Source organism: Solanum tuberosum, unplaced genomic scaffold (genome assembly GCF_000226075.1).
Source record: "Solanum tuberosum cultivar DM 1-3 516 R44 unplaced genomic scaffold, SolTub_3.0 scf00021, whole genome shotgun sequence".
Taxonomy (NCBI): Eukaryota; Viridiplantae; Streptophyta; class Magnoliopsida; order Solanales; family Solanaceae; genus Solanum; species Solanum tuberosum.
In genome coordinates, this window is record NW_006238947.1 from 2662785 (window position 1) to 2677888 (window position 15104).

At 32.0% G+C, this 15104-nt stretch overlaps 2 protein-coding genes across 2 annotated transcripts; both read right to left on the minus strand.

Annotated features, from left to right (window-relative positions):
- Window positions 1-4290: 4290 nt before the first annotated feature.
- Window positions 4291-6680, minus strand: LOC102592634 (PAN domain-containing protein At5g03700). Its single transcript, XM_006341099.2, has one exon. The coding sequence runs from the start codon at window positions 6522-6524 to the stop codon at window positions 5019-5021; it is 1506 nt and encodes a 501-aa protein (XP_006341161.1). The 5' UTR covers window positions 6525-6680; the 3' UTR covers window positions 4291-5018.
- A 4567-nt stretch (window positions 6681-11247) lies between these two features.
- Window positions 11248-14889, minus strand: LOC102592969 (gamma-tubulin complex component 3). The gene is made up of 2 exons (XM_006341100.2): window positions 12278-14889; window positions 11248-12183 (listed from the first exon to the last, which is right to left on the minus strand). Exons 1-2 carry the CDS (start codon window positions 14773-14775, stop codon window positions 11874-11876), a joined length of 2808 nt encoding a protein of 935 aa, XP_006341162.1. The 5' UTR covers window positions 14776-14889; the 3' UTR covers window positions 11248-11873.
- Between the last annotated feature and the right edge of the window lie 215 nt (window positions 14890-15104).

Here is a 15104-nt window from a genome sequence, read left to right on the forward strand (position 1 = left end):
TTTAATATATAAGTAGACAAAATTGTGTTATCTCTTACCGATTAAACTTTTAGATGAAATGATTACAAAATTCTTAACACATTTCCTCCCTCAAGAACCATAGATAACATTACAAACGTAGCAACAATTTTCATGCGACAACAATAAAATACTCAGTGTAATCCCATAAGTAGGGTCTAGAGAGGGTAGTGTGTACGCAACCTTAACCTAGCTTAAAGAGACTGTTTCCTATATATCCTCGACTCAAGTAAGACATATAAAAACAAGAACAGAAAGAAAATACAGTAGCGAAGAAGTTATGCTGAAAATAATGTTCATGCAAGATTCAATTTGAAGGGCAATATCAAGAAAACCATAAATTCAATTTGAAGTCCACCAAAAAATTTACACTTTGAATTAACATTATTTACATCAACTTAAGTACAATATACATATTGTAAAACAAAAATTGGAAATTAGAATTGGAGAAACAAAAGAACTTACCCCAATTGATGAGTTACTAGATTTTCATAGTTGAAATTTCTAGTTCTTGAAAAAAAAGTTGTTGTCACAAAGTAATTAGAATTGAAGTATAAGAAGATGATTGCTGGTTTACACGTGTCCATTAAATGGGCTCAATTTTACTGCACTGAGGAACTCTTATACTATGACAAATAATAATAATTATTAAATAAATAAATATGATGTTCAAAAACGTTCGATAAAAAATAAATCCGACTACATGCTTCACTTAGCTTTAGTAAATTGTTACGATTACGAGTTGGATGTCTAATGTTTAATTGATAATGAAATTATTTTGTATTTGAAATATAGTGTTAAGAGCTAATTATATTATTTTTTTATTTATTTTTTAAAATTACAAAAATCCCTTAAAATTTATGAATTTTGGATATATCAGTTGAACTTTCGGATATATTACTGGATTTCCGAATATATCACTGGACATCCAGATACATAGCGAAGGGATGTATCATAGAGGGAAGAGATATATCAGAGAGGATAGGGATGTATCCGAGATGGGATATGGATGTATCAGCGAGAGAAGAGTCTTGTATCCGAGAGGGAATAGGGATGTATCAACGAGAGGAGAGTCTTGTATCTGAGAGGGGATAGGAATGTATCAACGAGAGGAGAGTGATGTATCCGAAAAGAGATTTTTGAAATTCTTTTAAATGATACGAAATTTTAGAGATTATAATAAAATAAAATGTATATTTAGGTAATTTCTTTTAATTTTTTTATTTTTTAAGCGGGAAAGAGAATTGAAACGTGTCAATTAATAATTAACTTTTTATTAATTTTGAGTTCTCCCTTTTTTTTATATGACAATAGTAAAGTGATTATTTGTGAAGGGCTACGAAGCCCAACCCAACTCCAATTTCCTTGAGGTAATGAGGCCCAACCCAATTCTATTGTGGATTGACCCACGTTGTATATGTACATGGAGTATATATAGGATAAACTACCTTATTAGACATACATCACTACTATATATACTAATATTATCTTTACTTTTAAACAATTACATATATTACCACTTTTAGTATGTTATACCATATATTAATATATTATTTAAAAATACAATTAGATACCCACATCCCTTAAAACTATTATTGATTAATTATGTGCTTAAATAACTCTTTCACTCCAAATCAACCACTATCTCTTAATTCTCCCCTCCCATGTTTATCACTCAATTATGTCTCCTCCTTTTTTATTCAAGAATTTCACCTTACAATTTCATTTCAACAATAGTTAATCTATTCTCTTCTTCTCAAGATATCATCACCACAAATTCTCCTGAACCCAAATGTTATTTTATATTGTTCATTTATCATGAGTTCCAATCACAGTAACTGCTACAGAGAAAACTTTCAATTCATAGTGGGTCTTGATTGTTTGTCTTCGAAAGAAATGGATCTTAATTTTGATGTGGTAGTACCAATATTAATAGCCCTTGAAACATGTGTATCCAATAAGTAGTAATCTTAATTAAGATCTGAGTTGTATTTTTAGTAATGGAGTATCTGAACATGTATATGGCTTATTATATATTCGAGATACATGCTTTTGGATATAACGTATGAAATATAGATACACATAATTAGATGTATATGCTTCTTCTTTTTGTATATTCCATATTTAGATACACATAATTAGATGTATATGCTTCTTCTTTTTGTATATTCCATATTTAGATACACATAATTAGATGTATATGCTTCTTCTTTTTGTATATTCCATATTTAGATACACATAATTAGATGTATATGCTTCTTCTTTTTGTATATTCCATATTTAGATACACATAATTAGATGTATATGCTTCTTCTTTTTGTATATTCCATATTTAGATACACATAATTAGATGTATATGCTTCTTCTTTTTGTATATTCCATATTTAGATACACATAATTAGATGTATATGCTTCTTCTTTTTGTATATTCCATATTTAGATACACATAATTAGATGTATATGCTTCTTCTTTTTGTATATTCCATATTTAGATACACATAATTAGATGTATATGCTTCTTCTTTTTGTATATTCCATATTTAGATACACATAATTAGATGTATATGCTTCTTCTTTTTGTATATTCCATATTTAGATACACATAATTAGATGTATATGCTTCTTCTTTTTGTATATTCCATATTTAGATACACATAATTAGATGTATATGCTTCTTCTTTTTGTATATTCCATATTTAGATACACATAATTAGATGTATATGCTTCTTCTTTTTGTATATTCCATATTTAGATACACATAATTAGATGTATATGCTTCTTCTTTTTGTATATTCCATATTTAGATACACATAATTAGATGTATATGCTTCTTCTTCCTTTAGTTTTTTGGGAAACTTACATAAATCCACTAGTTTAGGAGATAATTATTTAGATATATTTTAGTTTGTAATATTATGTTTTTTTATCAGATTTTGATGCGTCCAGATGCATGTATCTCAGGATACATTGGGTCAAATTTGTTTTAGCTACATTGTATCCAAGTGGATTTGCACGTATCCAGACACTAGTTAACTAATCTCTCTTGCGTCTCTCCCATCTCGATCACCACTCTCCTATGTATCTGGTATCCTAGATATATGTGAATCACATCAAATATATACATATACATGTATATAGAGTGATTCACATGTATCTGAGATACACAATAAAATCTTGTTCGCCTCCCTCCTCATCTCGCTAGCCTCTCTTCCTAATTTAGTGTATCTTTCTCAATATATAGTAGGAAACTCTTAATTAGTGGTAAGATACGTAATATTTTAAAAGTATAAATAATAAGTGTATATATAATAGTGAAGTATGTCTAATTATATATTTTCTCCTAATTTTTTTAACATGTTTTTTTTTTCTTCAAATTTTATATCTTTTTCTGGTCTAAATACTATCCAATAAATGTTAAATTATTTTCCCTTTAGATTCACGTTCACTAATACACAGATAGATATTTAAAAGTTATCGCCATTATATATACTCCTTCATCGAAACCCTCCTTTATAAGGATCGTTGTTTTTTCTCCCTCCTTCCCCCTTCTACTCCTCTATTGGACTTTCCTATCGGAAATACTCCTTAAGAGGCTAAAATAAGAAAATTATAATTTCTAGAGACTTCATTTACTCAAATTTGAATGAAAACATGCACTTTACCATGCATGTTAGCATGACCACTCCTTTCTTCTAAAGGCATATTCAGGATTTCGGGAGGATAAGTGCACTATTATGACAAGATGGATCTAATCAGTTTGACATTTAAGTTTGTATTATTGAAAACAGTTAAAATTTTAAAATTATAGGTCCAAAATTGAAATGTTTAATTAATTAAAACGCCAAAAGTGCTACCAATAACCACCTAGAGAGGTGTTACCCAATTTTAGATAGAGAAATAATACAAGATAGATATAAAATTCAAAATTTTAATCTCATTGAGAGGTGCACCCAATCATCATCACATTAGATGATACTTCGATTGTGAGTTCACATATCTATATTTAACAAAAAGTTAAAAAATATAACACTACTATATATGATTTCAGGAGGGGATCATGGGTTCACGTGAACCCGGTGCCCCTCTTGCATACTCTTTGTTTTCTTCCTACTATACTTCATTTAGAGAAAAACAATTCTAGATTGGAAATATTAAAGTCTATATCTAAATTGATATAAGGCTAATCTAAAAATAAGAAGAAGAAGATTATAATAAAAGGCAATAGTGTGACACCTTAAGAAAAAAAACATTGAAACATTGACAAATGTGACATATCTCCAAGGAGAAAGAACTATGTAATATGAAAGATAATTTGTATAAAAAAAAAATCACACTTAATTTCCTTACAAAGCTCCAACAAAGTTTGGCTACTTTGGTCATGTAGATAAGAAAGTGATCACTAAGAAAAAAGTACAATTTACAAGTCATTGTCATTTTTAACAAACTATAATATATAAAAACATCTAAAAAGTAGTCTTTCTCCAATTACAAGAATATAATACAATATCATTTTGCCAAATTTAGCCCATCTTTTTGTCCTTTGACCACATCAATCTTCTTCCTTTGCCAAAAGCACCTCCACATGTGTGAAAAGTAGACCCCACTTGCCAAAACTCCCTCCGTCCCAATTTATCTGACACTTTTCATTTTTTGAGAGTCAAACAATTTAAGTTTGATCGGCAATTTGCACATAGAATCTTCAAAAAAAATTGAAATAAAATTTATCTATTTGTAAACTACGTAAAAAGTATTTTAAGTCACAATAATTGATAATTCAAAAATGTTTAAAAGATCTATGAAAAAACTTACTGTAAAAAATAAACTTGTTTGAGAATCAAAATCCGAAAAGTGTCGCGTAAAATGGAACGGAGGAAATATGATAATAAAAAGTAGGCCCCACTAGCCAAAAGCTCAAAATGTGTCCCATTTCCACCATATTGTAAAAGTTTTTATATTGTATGATGATTAGGTCTCTATCTCAAAAGATGTCATCCCTTACCTCATCTTTCAATTAGTTCAATTGACCTAAAACTTGCATTTCCCAAATCTTTATATGGTCCAACCACTACTCCATCATCATCAACATAACCACTAACTCCTCTTTCTCTTTTTCTTTTTATATATCTATAATACCCTAAACCTATGACCCCACCTAATACCAATATGGCCCCACATAATAACCCTACCCTCACCCCAAACCCCACCCCCATCTTATCTTTTCCTACACCCTCCCTCATTTTGAAAAACCCCATCTTGGATTCATCCCTCACCCCTACTAAACTTTGTATGGGGTAATTTAGTATGTAGCAAAATCCAGATGTGTTAGTGTACACCACACCCCAACATGTACAATTTCCTTCACATGCACTTTGACATTCTTGAAAAGAAACCATATGTTGATAGTCCATTAACTCAGTGTTAGGCAATTCAACACCATTTCTTGATAACCCCTTGTACTTCTTGTGATCAAGATCATAGGAGGCCCCGCAAAAATCGCGGGACTCCTGACTATTCGGCGGGGCACACCCGCCAATACTGTAGTCCGTGCTGTTATCCAGGCAAGAGCAACTCTTGCCTGGATGACAGAGCCCGTACGCCCCACAGGGGCTAGGCAATTCACATGTCTCCTTTATCGCTTGATAGTCCAATACCCAACTCGACCCGTCCCAAAAATACCCTTTTAAGTTACCATCCGGTTCGACCCGTACCCGACGGACGCCGGATACGGGTTGTTGAAAGCTGTTAAATGATTCAATGTCAACTGGAACTGACTCATTTTGGTACATTCCCAAAAATCCATTTGACTTTAATACAACATAAATATGTCCTTGATCTTCCATCACATCAGCTTTAGCTTCTAATGCCTTGTGCCTCCAGTAGATCTGACCCGAATCCGAACCCGATTCACCTTTAAAATACAACCCGAAAAAATCAAAGCCCAATCTCATGGAATAAAGCCCATTTGACGAAACTAAAGTCATGGCACTAGTGAAATTTTGATTTTCCACAAGGGTATTTGAGGGAAAATCAAAACTTTGCCATAAAACAGAAGGTGACGTCACTCCATTATCAACCTTCTGAACTTGCAAATTTGATGTATTTGAAAGCCATACACGGTCTCCATCAGTGTGAGTTGACCAAAATACCCCTGAACGTGAATCAGACAGAACAAGGCTGCCATTGAAGTAGAGCTCAGTCGGGTCAGCCCATTTAGCTAAACGGGTCAAATTAGCAACCCATATCGACTCGAAAGATTTAACATGGATAATAGCAAGAGTGAGTTGATTTTCTTCAACTCGAAGAAAACTCAGTGAGTAATTTCCAGTAGAATCAGTAAGAAGAGGCTGAAAATTCGAAATTTGGGGATCTGGGTTTGCTTTAAAACCTTTGAAAAACTGGTTGGGTGTCTCAGATTCAACTTTAATTTGAAAAAAAATTGAGAAAAAGATGGAAATAATGAAAAACTGAGTTAGTTTCAAAGGAGTTATTGAGTTAACAAAGTCCATGAAAATGAAAATTGTATGAAAAAAGAAATATGCATGAAGAATTTTTTTTAGAAATGGTTGAGTTTTTTGTTTTGCTGTAAAAAGAAATATATTCGATTGGGGGTTTAAATAAGAAGCAAAAAGCTTATTGAATTGCGAATGGGTCGAAAAAGTTTAATATTATATTGTGAAAGACGATCATGAAGATCTCGAAGAAACAAATGAATATATAATGGTTATATATAGTTTAACGAGTCGGGTGGCTGAGTAGGTGCATCACGTAATATTATTATATATTAGGAAGATCGAAATGATTTTTTCTATTAATATTTTCTTAATCAAATTCCTTATTAGTGTGATTTATATCTTATATGTGATTTACATGCAATCGATTAGTTTAACTCGTATATGCTATATAAACTTGATTTGCACCCTATTTGCTACTAATTTGCATGACTTTCAAGATAATTTCTTTTACATAATTTTACATTTATGACCTATTAGTTACTAAATTTACTTAAATTTCAATAAATTATATGTTTTTCGATATAAATTTCATTATTTCTTTTACATGAATTTACATTTATGCCCTATTATCTACTAAATTTACGTAAATTTCAATTAATTATATGTCTTTCGAGATAACTTTCATTAATATAATTACATATGTTTATCTTGTTATTTTTTAACACCTTTATTCAAAACAGTTCACATCTACGACTACGAGCCCATATATTTAATAATTTAAAGGTCAAATCAAAACCATGTAACATGACGAAGCCACACAACTTAGGAGTAGAGTTCTATTTGATAGAAAATGTTAATCTTTTTTTATGAAATAATGCGGACGTTTAAACTTTGAATTAATCGAACCAGTGAATTTTAACGCAAATAAAGAAAGAATAATTTTTTAAAAGAAATTAGAAGTAAAATAAACTAGTGATCCACACTGTCAAAGAGTAGTGTGATGAAATGATCATAACAATTGTTTAATTCAATTTTAATGAAAAAAATTAAATTCAAACTAATTAAGCTAAGCTCTTCACTATATAAGTCCAATTTAATTGAATCAGTAAATTATGAATATAAAATAATTTAAAGCAAAATGAATAAAGGCAATATCATGCCATAAATGTGAACATAGCTTTTTTCTTGAATTAAATTCTACTAACAATATGATCCCAAAAGTCAAATTCTTACAAAGTCAAACAATCACGTTACTATTTATTCTCTCCATTATTTATGTATCATGTCCATTCATAATTAAAATCACCTTTTCCCTTTTTTTTGGTAGATATATAGTTGAACATTAAATATGTATGATACAAAGATTGTAGTTCGATTTATAAGTGTGAGCTATACTATTTATTAATTAATAATTTTATATGAACGTTATGATTTGATTATAAGTGTGAGTTTATCAAGGATATAATTCTAAAAAGAAAGATTTGAAGGTTGAAGATTAATTGATAGTTGAACGTTGTTTAATTTTTTTATATTTTTTTATTATTCTCCTACTATTTTAGAATCTTTTATTTTATTGTTTATTTGATTCCAGTGATCATATTATTTGCTATGGTTGTTTTTTTCTTCATATTGTTTTAAGTAGGATTCTTCACTGATATATATTGTTTACATACTTGATTTTTCATCCAGGGTACAATTATTTAATAGGCCAGGATCGGAACAGGTGGATCCTAGATAAATTCATTTGTTTTACTTGATTCGAGAGTATAAAAATAACTTAATCTTTACTTTTCAAGATAGGAATAAGATTACGTACTTACCTACCATCTTCTCTAAATCTTATTTATGAAATTATACTAAATAAAATCGATCAATTTCAAATAATTTAAAGATGTTTTTGACTTTTTCCCCATTTTGTATATGAACATCACAGTACCTTTCAATAAATTTAATTATGACTATGTAGCAAAAAGTCAACCATGACAATTTAGTTTTCTAGCTCATTTAATTTCTACCAAAATATATATAAATTTCTTTACATATATTGTTGAGTTTGGTTAACCTGAAAAGAGACTAGTGTTACTCTAGAAAAAAAAATTAAAAATTGGACAAAGCTTCTAACCTAAACTTTTTGTGGTAATTGACTTCTTAAACAATTTTAATTTAATTAATTAGCTGTTAAACTTGAATTGGAATATTTATTTTTAAAAGTTTTTTGAGAACGTAGTTTGATTTTAACTTTTACAATATGTTTTTCTAAGAGAGACTTTGTAATTTATATCAGATTTGAAATGTCAAATTTATCGAGGACATAACCTTAGATAGAAGAATATGGAGGTTGAGGATTATGGTAAAAGGTTAATAGATAATCTCGCTATCTAGTTTTCCTTATTAGTATTGTTATTATTATTTTGTTTCTCCTATGTCTTCTACTTCAATTTTATTATTACCTGTTATTTCTCTTACTCAAGCTATCGTATTATTTGTTGATGCTACTAGTATTTTCTATTGTATTCTCTTTTCCTTCTTGTTTTCTTATGCTTTACTTAAGCCTAAATTACTTTTTTATTCTCAAAAACTAGAGATAAGGCTAACTGCATACACACCACTCTTTCCGAATTATGCAATTCTAATACATGTCCAATCATTTTTCATAATATTATAATATATTTTTAGATAATAATTTTATGTTAAAATATTTTAAAATATATAAACCCTAAAGTATCTTTTTAAGCTTGTGTTATTTGACTCACCTACTATTGAGTAATTAATATCTCCCACCAATAGTTTTATTCATATTCTAGTTCTACTCTAGTAAATAAAGCTCAACTTGGCTATCTCATAAGTGGTTGTTGACTATTTATATTTTTAAATTAATGCATGTTAACAAATTATGCCAGTTGCCCAAAAATTTTATTAATTGTTATGATATTTAAGTTTGAAGTTGGTATTTAATTCTAACTTTTTAGGGTCAACACTAAATATTTTTGGATTTCCAATAAAAATGCTTAATAATGCTTATTAAAAATTCTTTATTGATTAATGGACATGTATGCTACTATAAATAAGACACAAAATTGTGTCTTCTTTTTAGCAAAAAACTAAAAAAAAAAAAACCCATATAAAATGTAACACACACTTTTCATTGCCTAGTTACTTGTAGGTTTGATGAAGTACTGTTTGTTTCTGAAAATTATAGCAATATAGAAGAGGAGCCTTTAACATGATTGGTAAAGTTATTTTTATATGATTTGGAAATGTAGCCTTTAATACAAGCTCTTTATAGTACTACCCTTTAACAGACTTAAGTTATGGAAAATATGCCTTTAGCAGAAATGTAGAGTGAAATTGTGTACTATAGACCATTATAATACTATCCTTTTTCGAACTCCTCACGTAACGAAAGTATAATAAACAGTTAGTTATTGTTTGTTTGAATGTTTTTTTTTTTCTGGACAGGTAAATCTTAATGATAAAAATTAAAAAACAATGAGTAGAAGAAAATAAAAATAGAATTTATTGAGAGTGGGATTTAAACCAACGCCCTTTTGGACCAGAACCTTAATCTGCCGCCTTAGACTAACTCAGCCATCTCAACATGTTAATTTGAAAAAACTTAACAATTTATATAATTTAAACAAAATGTCATACACTTTGGCTGATCTATGTAAATACCCCCAATTTACAATTTTGCTCTTATTTTCAAAATTTTACAAATATAACCCTCGAATTATTACCTTTCAGATTTGTTCATCCCTACCGATAAAACATTATACTATCGTCTAATATTTGCAATAACATACAAACTTTAGAACATGATTTAACATTTTATCATAAGATTTCCAATTTGTTCAAAAGGATCTAGACTATAAAAATTCATAAGTTGCAAGAAAAAAATAAGATCATTTGCTAAATAATTATCCTAAAAATCGACTAAATCATCCATTCTTTCTGTTAGAAGTTAACAAGTTATTTTGGCTTTAAGAGGCTTATATACAACAACAATAACATATCCAGTATAATCTCACAATTAGAGTTTGGAGAAGATAGTATGTATACAGACCTTACGAAGATAGTATGTATACAGAGTTTTTTTAAGTGAATTTTATGAAGGGGGTCCAAACTTTGAATAGTAATTTTTTTTTAAAACGATGATTTATAGAGATTCTATTTTTAATAATATTGTGATATAATTTGGGTAAATGAGTCTCCTATGTATAGAGAAAGAAAACCTTATTCCAAAAGGAAAATGTATTAAAATTTAAGAAAATCTTATTTCACAAAGGAAAGATGTATTAAAATATAAGGAAATCTTATTCCAAGGAAAAGGTATTAAAATTTAAGGATTTTTTTTCAATTAAAACCTTATTCCAAAAGGAAAACGTATTAAAATTTAAGAAAAAGGTATTAAAATATAAGGAAATTTTATTTCACAAGGAAAATGTATTAAAATTTAAGGAAATAATTCAATTTTAATTGAAAAAAAATCCTTATTGAAGCTGAGATTCGAACTTCGGTCACTCAAGACAAACATGCCACTAGCAAAATAATTACAGAAACGTGAAAACGCTCATGCAGGGAATTGAACTGGGGCAGCGAGTGGGCTAGCGACAGCTCTAACCATCTCCACTACAGGTACTTTCGACCAAGGGTGTCCAATTGGACACCCTTGGGACAAGGTGGCTCCGCCCCTGCTTGTGAGTTTGATATACCCTCGACTCAAGCAGTTCAAAAAATGAAAATAACAAGAATTTAAGAGCTTATATACTGTTACATAAAAGAGATAAAACTCAAAATTGTCCATTTCAACAAAAGCAATGGTAAATGAAGCAACACTTTATCTTCTAATCACTAAGACAGTACAAACAATTGAAAAGGAAATCAAAATTTTACCAATTGAAGAACAAACACTATATTACAGATATACAAGCTTCGAGCCGCTTGCTATAGCAGCCAAAAAAGAACCAAAAAAAACAAATCAATCCAAACAGAACTACAATGTAGAATCATGATGGTTAGTAACATCAATATAAATTAAGAAAGCACCAACCAGTACCCGTCTTGGAAGCTGAAAGTGTGCTTCTGAAGAGGAAGAAACGTATCGGTGAATGATGTAAACTGGCATTGGAGAGAACTTGATGTAGAAAAACTCTCAAGGGAAGTCCACATTACACCTAAACCTAAACAATAACTAGCAAACTGGTAGACCTGCATTAGGGTGGCCAAGAAGCTGTCTTTCATCGTGTGCATGGTAGAGATTTGACAAATGAAAACATGCTGAACACTTCCAGAAGCCAGTGAAACATCTGCGATAGATGCAGATCCCCATAGTTTTCTTCCCTATAACTGGATGCACGTGACGAAAGAGCATTGCAAATCAGTAAGTGTAAAATAGACACGATTCTAGAAAAGTTTCCCTCTTGTAATTGGCTGTATCTGACTATAGAACTCAGTGAAGTTGAGCCTAAACATAAGAAACTTCAAATCAATGTGCTGCTGCACGGGCAACTGAGAAATGAACCCCTCAAAGATGCTTGTATAATCCTTTCCAATCACGTCCATATCATTTCCCATATTTTTGAGGAATTCTCCAGCGCGTTGAGTTAAAGCTTTTCTGCCTTCACCAAGCCATGAACCTGGTTCTGAAGTTTTATCATTTGATTTTCCCCGTGATTTGACTTTATCACGAGAGTTAGTTGATGTTTCTGAAGTCCTGTAATTTATGAGGAGATACAAACTGTTAGAAACATTGAATACTACAAAAGAAATCCAAATTTCATTTAGAGATGGAGAGAAAAGATTGATACCTTGATTGCAGCTCATTAATGCCTTCATATAGTCGATCTGCCAGGCTTCGGAAGCGCAATATCAGGTCAAATAAAACGAAGAGTGTCTTATTAAGCTCCTGAGAACGTTCTCCCAGCAAAGACTTCTCTAAAATTGAAAACAAATACTTTTCATGTGCTGCAAGAAGATCATCAAGGTCTTTTGATAATTCCATTTCTTTCACAAGATTAGACCATGAGACCTCCAAAACTTCAAACATGATGTAGTACTGCAAATTAGAAACAAAGTGATTCATTTCATCCCAAAGAACTTGACACTTTCTTGATGTCAAAATCAACTGCAACTTAACAGCCTGTGGCAACTTGGAGAAGAAGTGGGAAGTGATACAATTTGGTTTCATTGTCTTCCAAGTACCGGTTAGCGCGTGTTCTACCCTTCTGAGCTTCCATAAAAAATTGAAGACTCTTATATATCTTGTCATTACAGACTCTGTAAAAATTGTATTCAAAGGAACACCTGCATCATATTCCAGAGAAAAGACATCCCACCCTCTATCTCCAGTTTTATGTGGCATCATCTTAACCCTTAATCTAGCGCGTATATCGCAACCATCATACTGTGCATTAGATGATGTGATAGCACTCTCCAACAAGGTTGCCAGCTTAAATGAGCTAATAGTATTAGCCGGTTCAGATAGCTCAGGACCAACAATATCCATTAGATATTGTACGAAATCACCTTGACCAAGAAGCAAATAGCGCTTAATGGCAAGACAATGTTCCTTGAACTTGTACCTTTTGTGCATAAGTTCAAGTAAATGCTTATCGATTCTTTTTGCTGCTTCTGTAACCAAAGATTCAAGTGCATCAGTTTCGCCATACCCAAGACTTCCTCTCGTGGTTGTAGTTCCAACAGCTGTTGCTGCTTCTGTTGCAGCATCAGCCCAACCACGATCATCACAACAAACTCTGAGAAAGTTGATAGATTTACCGGTCCTTAAAATCTGTTTGGCAAGAGACTGAGAAATAAAAGCAGGAAGCATGGCAGCATGAAGTCGGTAACCTTCTCTCCAAAGGGACTCGTCTTTTACAGGTTGACTCACAATGAAAAACTCAGCAAATATATCTTCAAGTTCTCCTTCAAGCACCCATCTCCTCACCATCTCAAAAAGAGGGGAACACACCCGACGCAACAACCTTTTCATGAAATCATTAACAAGCGGATCACCATGCTGGGCATGCATGTGAATTGCACCAGCCATTGCCCCACCCTTTAAGCTTTTACAGTTATCAACTAAAACTGCCATCAATCTCATCTTCACAATTGGCTCAGCAAACCAAACTGACAGTCTTCTTAGAGACATATAACTCCCTGAACATGCACTCTCGGAACCCAACGGTATTGGATTCATTGCCTGCCCTTCGAGCACCGCTAACAATTTATAGTACTCTGAAAGCTCATCTTGCAATGCAGCACAAAACGCTTGTCCAACTGTGCCTACATCTTGAGCAGGGAACTGATTCATACTATCTGAGATGTACCCTTTGACTTTCCTAAACAACCAGCCGAGCTCACAAAGCTTCCTAACAACACTTCTCGTAGCCCTTGGAACTTTCATCCAATCAGGCAACACATAGCCATCCTCATTTTTATCATACTTTACATACTTCCCATCGATCCCTTGACAAGCATACAGCACATCCCTCACCAAAACATCCTCAGATACCTCATTTTCTTCCTTCGACAAGTTCACAAACTCCTTATACGCCATATCACGTAAGTTCTCTGGATCCTTGGAAACCATCAAAACCCCTCCACTCCATCCCTTCCCTACTTCACCTTTACCCCTCAAAACTCTCGAATTATCACCTACACAATTCAAACTCTGAAAATCATCACTCAAACTACCATCACTATAGCCCTTCTCCATTTTACCCAATTTACCCACCAAACCCCTAGAATCCTTACTATTATCCGTGTAACCCTGCACATTATTCAAAACCTTAGAACAATCATTTCTGAGCCCGAAATTACGATTCGATTCACTTCCAACCAATTCCGGTAAACCACCCGACAATGCAGAGCTTAGAAATCCATTAGGTGCTACAGAAGTAGACTGATGTTTTTGAATTTTCCGATCTTCGGAGACAGTTTTAAGCAAATAAAGAACAGCCCATTTGTTTCTTACACTACCCTGTCCTGTTTTCAACGAGAATTTGGTATATACATCAGCAAAAGTTAAGGCATCAGACGATTTACCTTGAGTAGCTAACCGTCGCTTAATGGATTCCACCATTGCGGACTCATCCGCAGCAATTGAAGGTGTCATTCGACTGGAGAGTATGCGAATGGCGTATCTCAGAGCTTGGTGATACTGTTGATCGGAAGGTATGATAGGGTTAGGGTTTAAGGTAGTGGACTGGTGGGAGTTGGCGGTGGAGGACGGCGGAGAAGTGGAAAGTAAACGGTGTACTAGCTCTTTGACTAGATCTAGTGCTCTTCGGTCGCCGTCGTCCATGGTGGATCTGCGGTGGCCGGCGGCGGAAATGGTGAAGTGAAGTGAGAGAAGTTGGTGAATATGCCTAAAGGAACTGTTTTTTTTTTTTTTAAAATAAATTTAATTTTAATTTTGATTTAATATGGGCGCGGAAATGAGATTTCGTTTTATATTTATTGAAATATTTGTTGGAAACTTTAAAACTTAAAAGGTTAAAAAATCATAATTATGGAAGTATGACAATTTAATGTATTATAAATTGAAATTCTTAGTTTTCCTCTTAGCAAACTTTTGAATTGTAATGCTCTATTGCTAAATTTGATATATTTCCCCTTGAATATACAAAATTC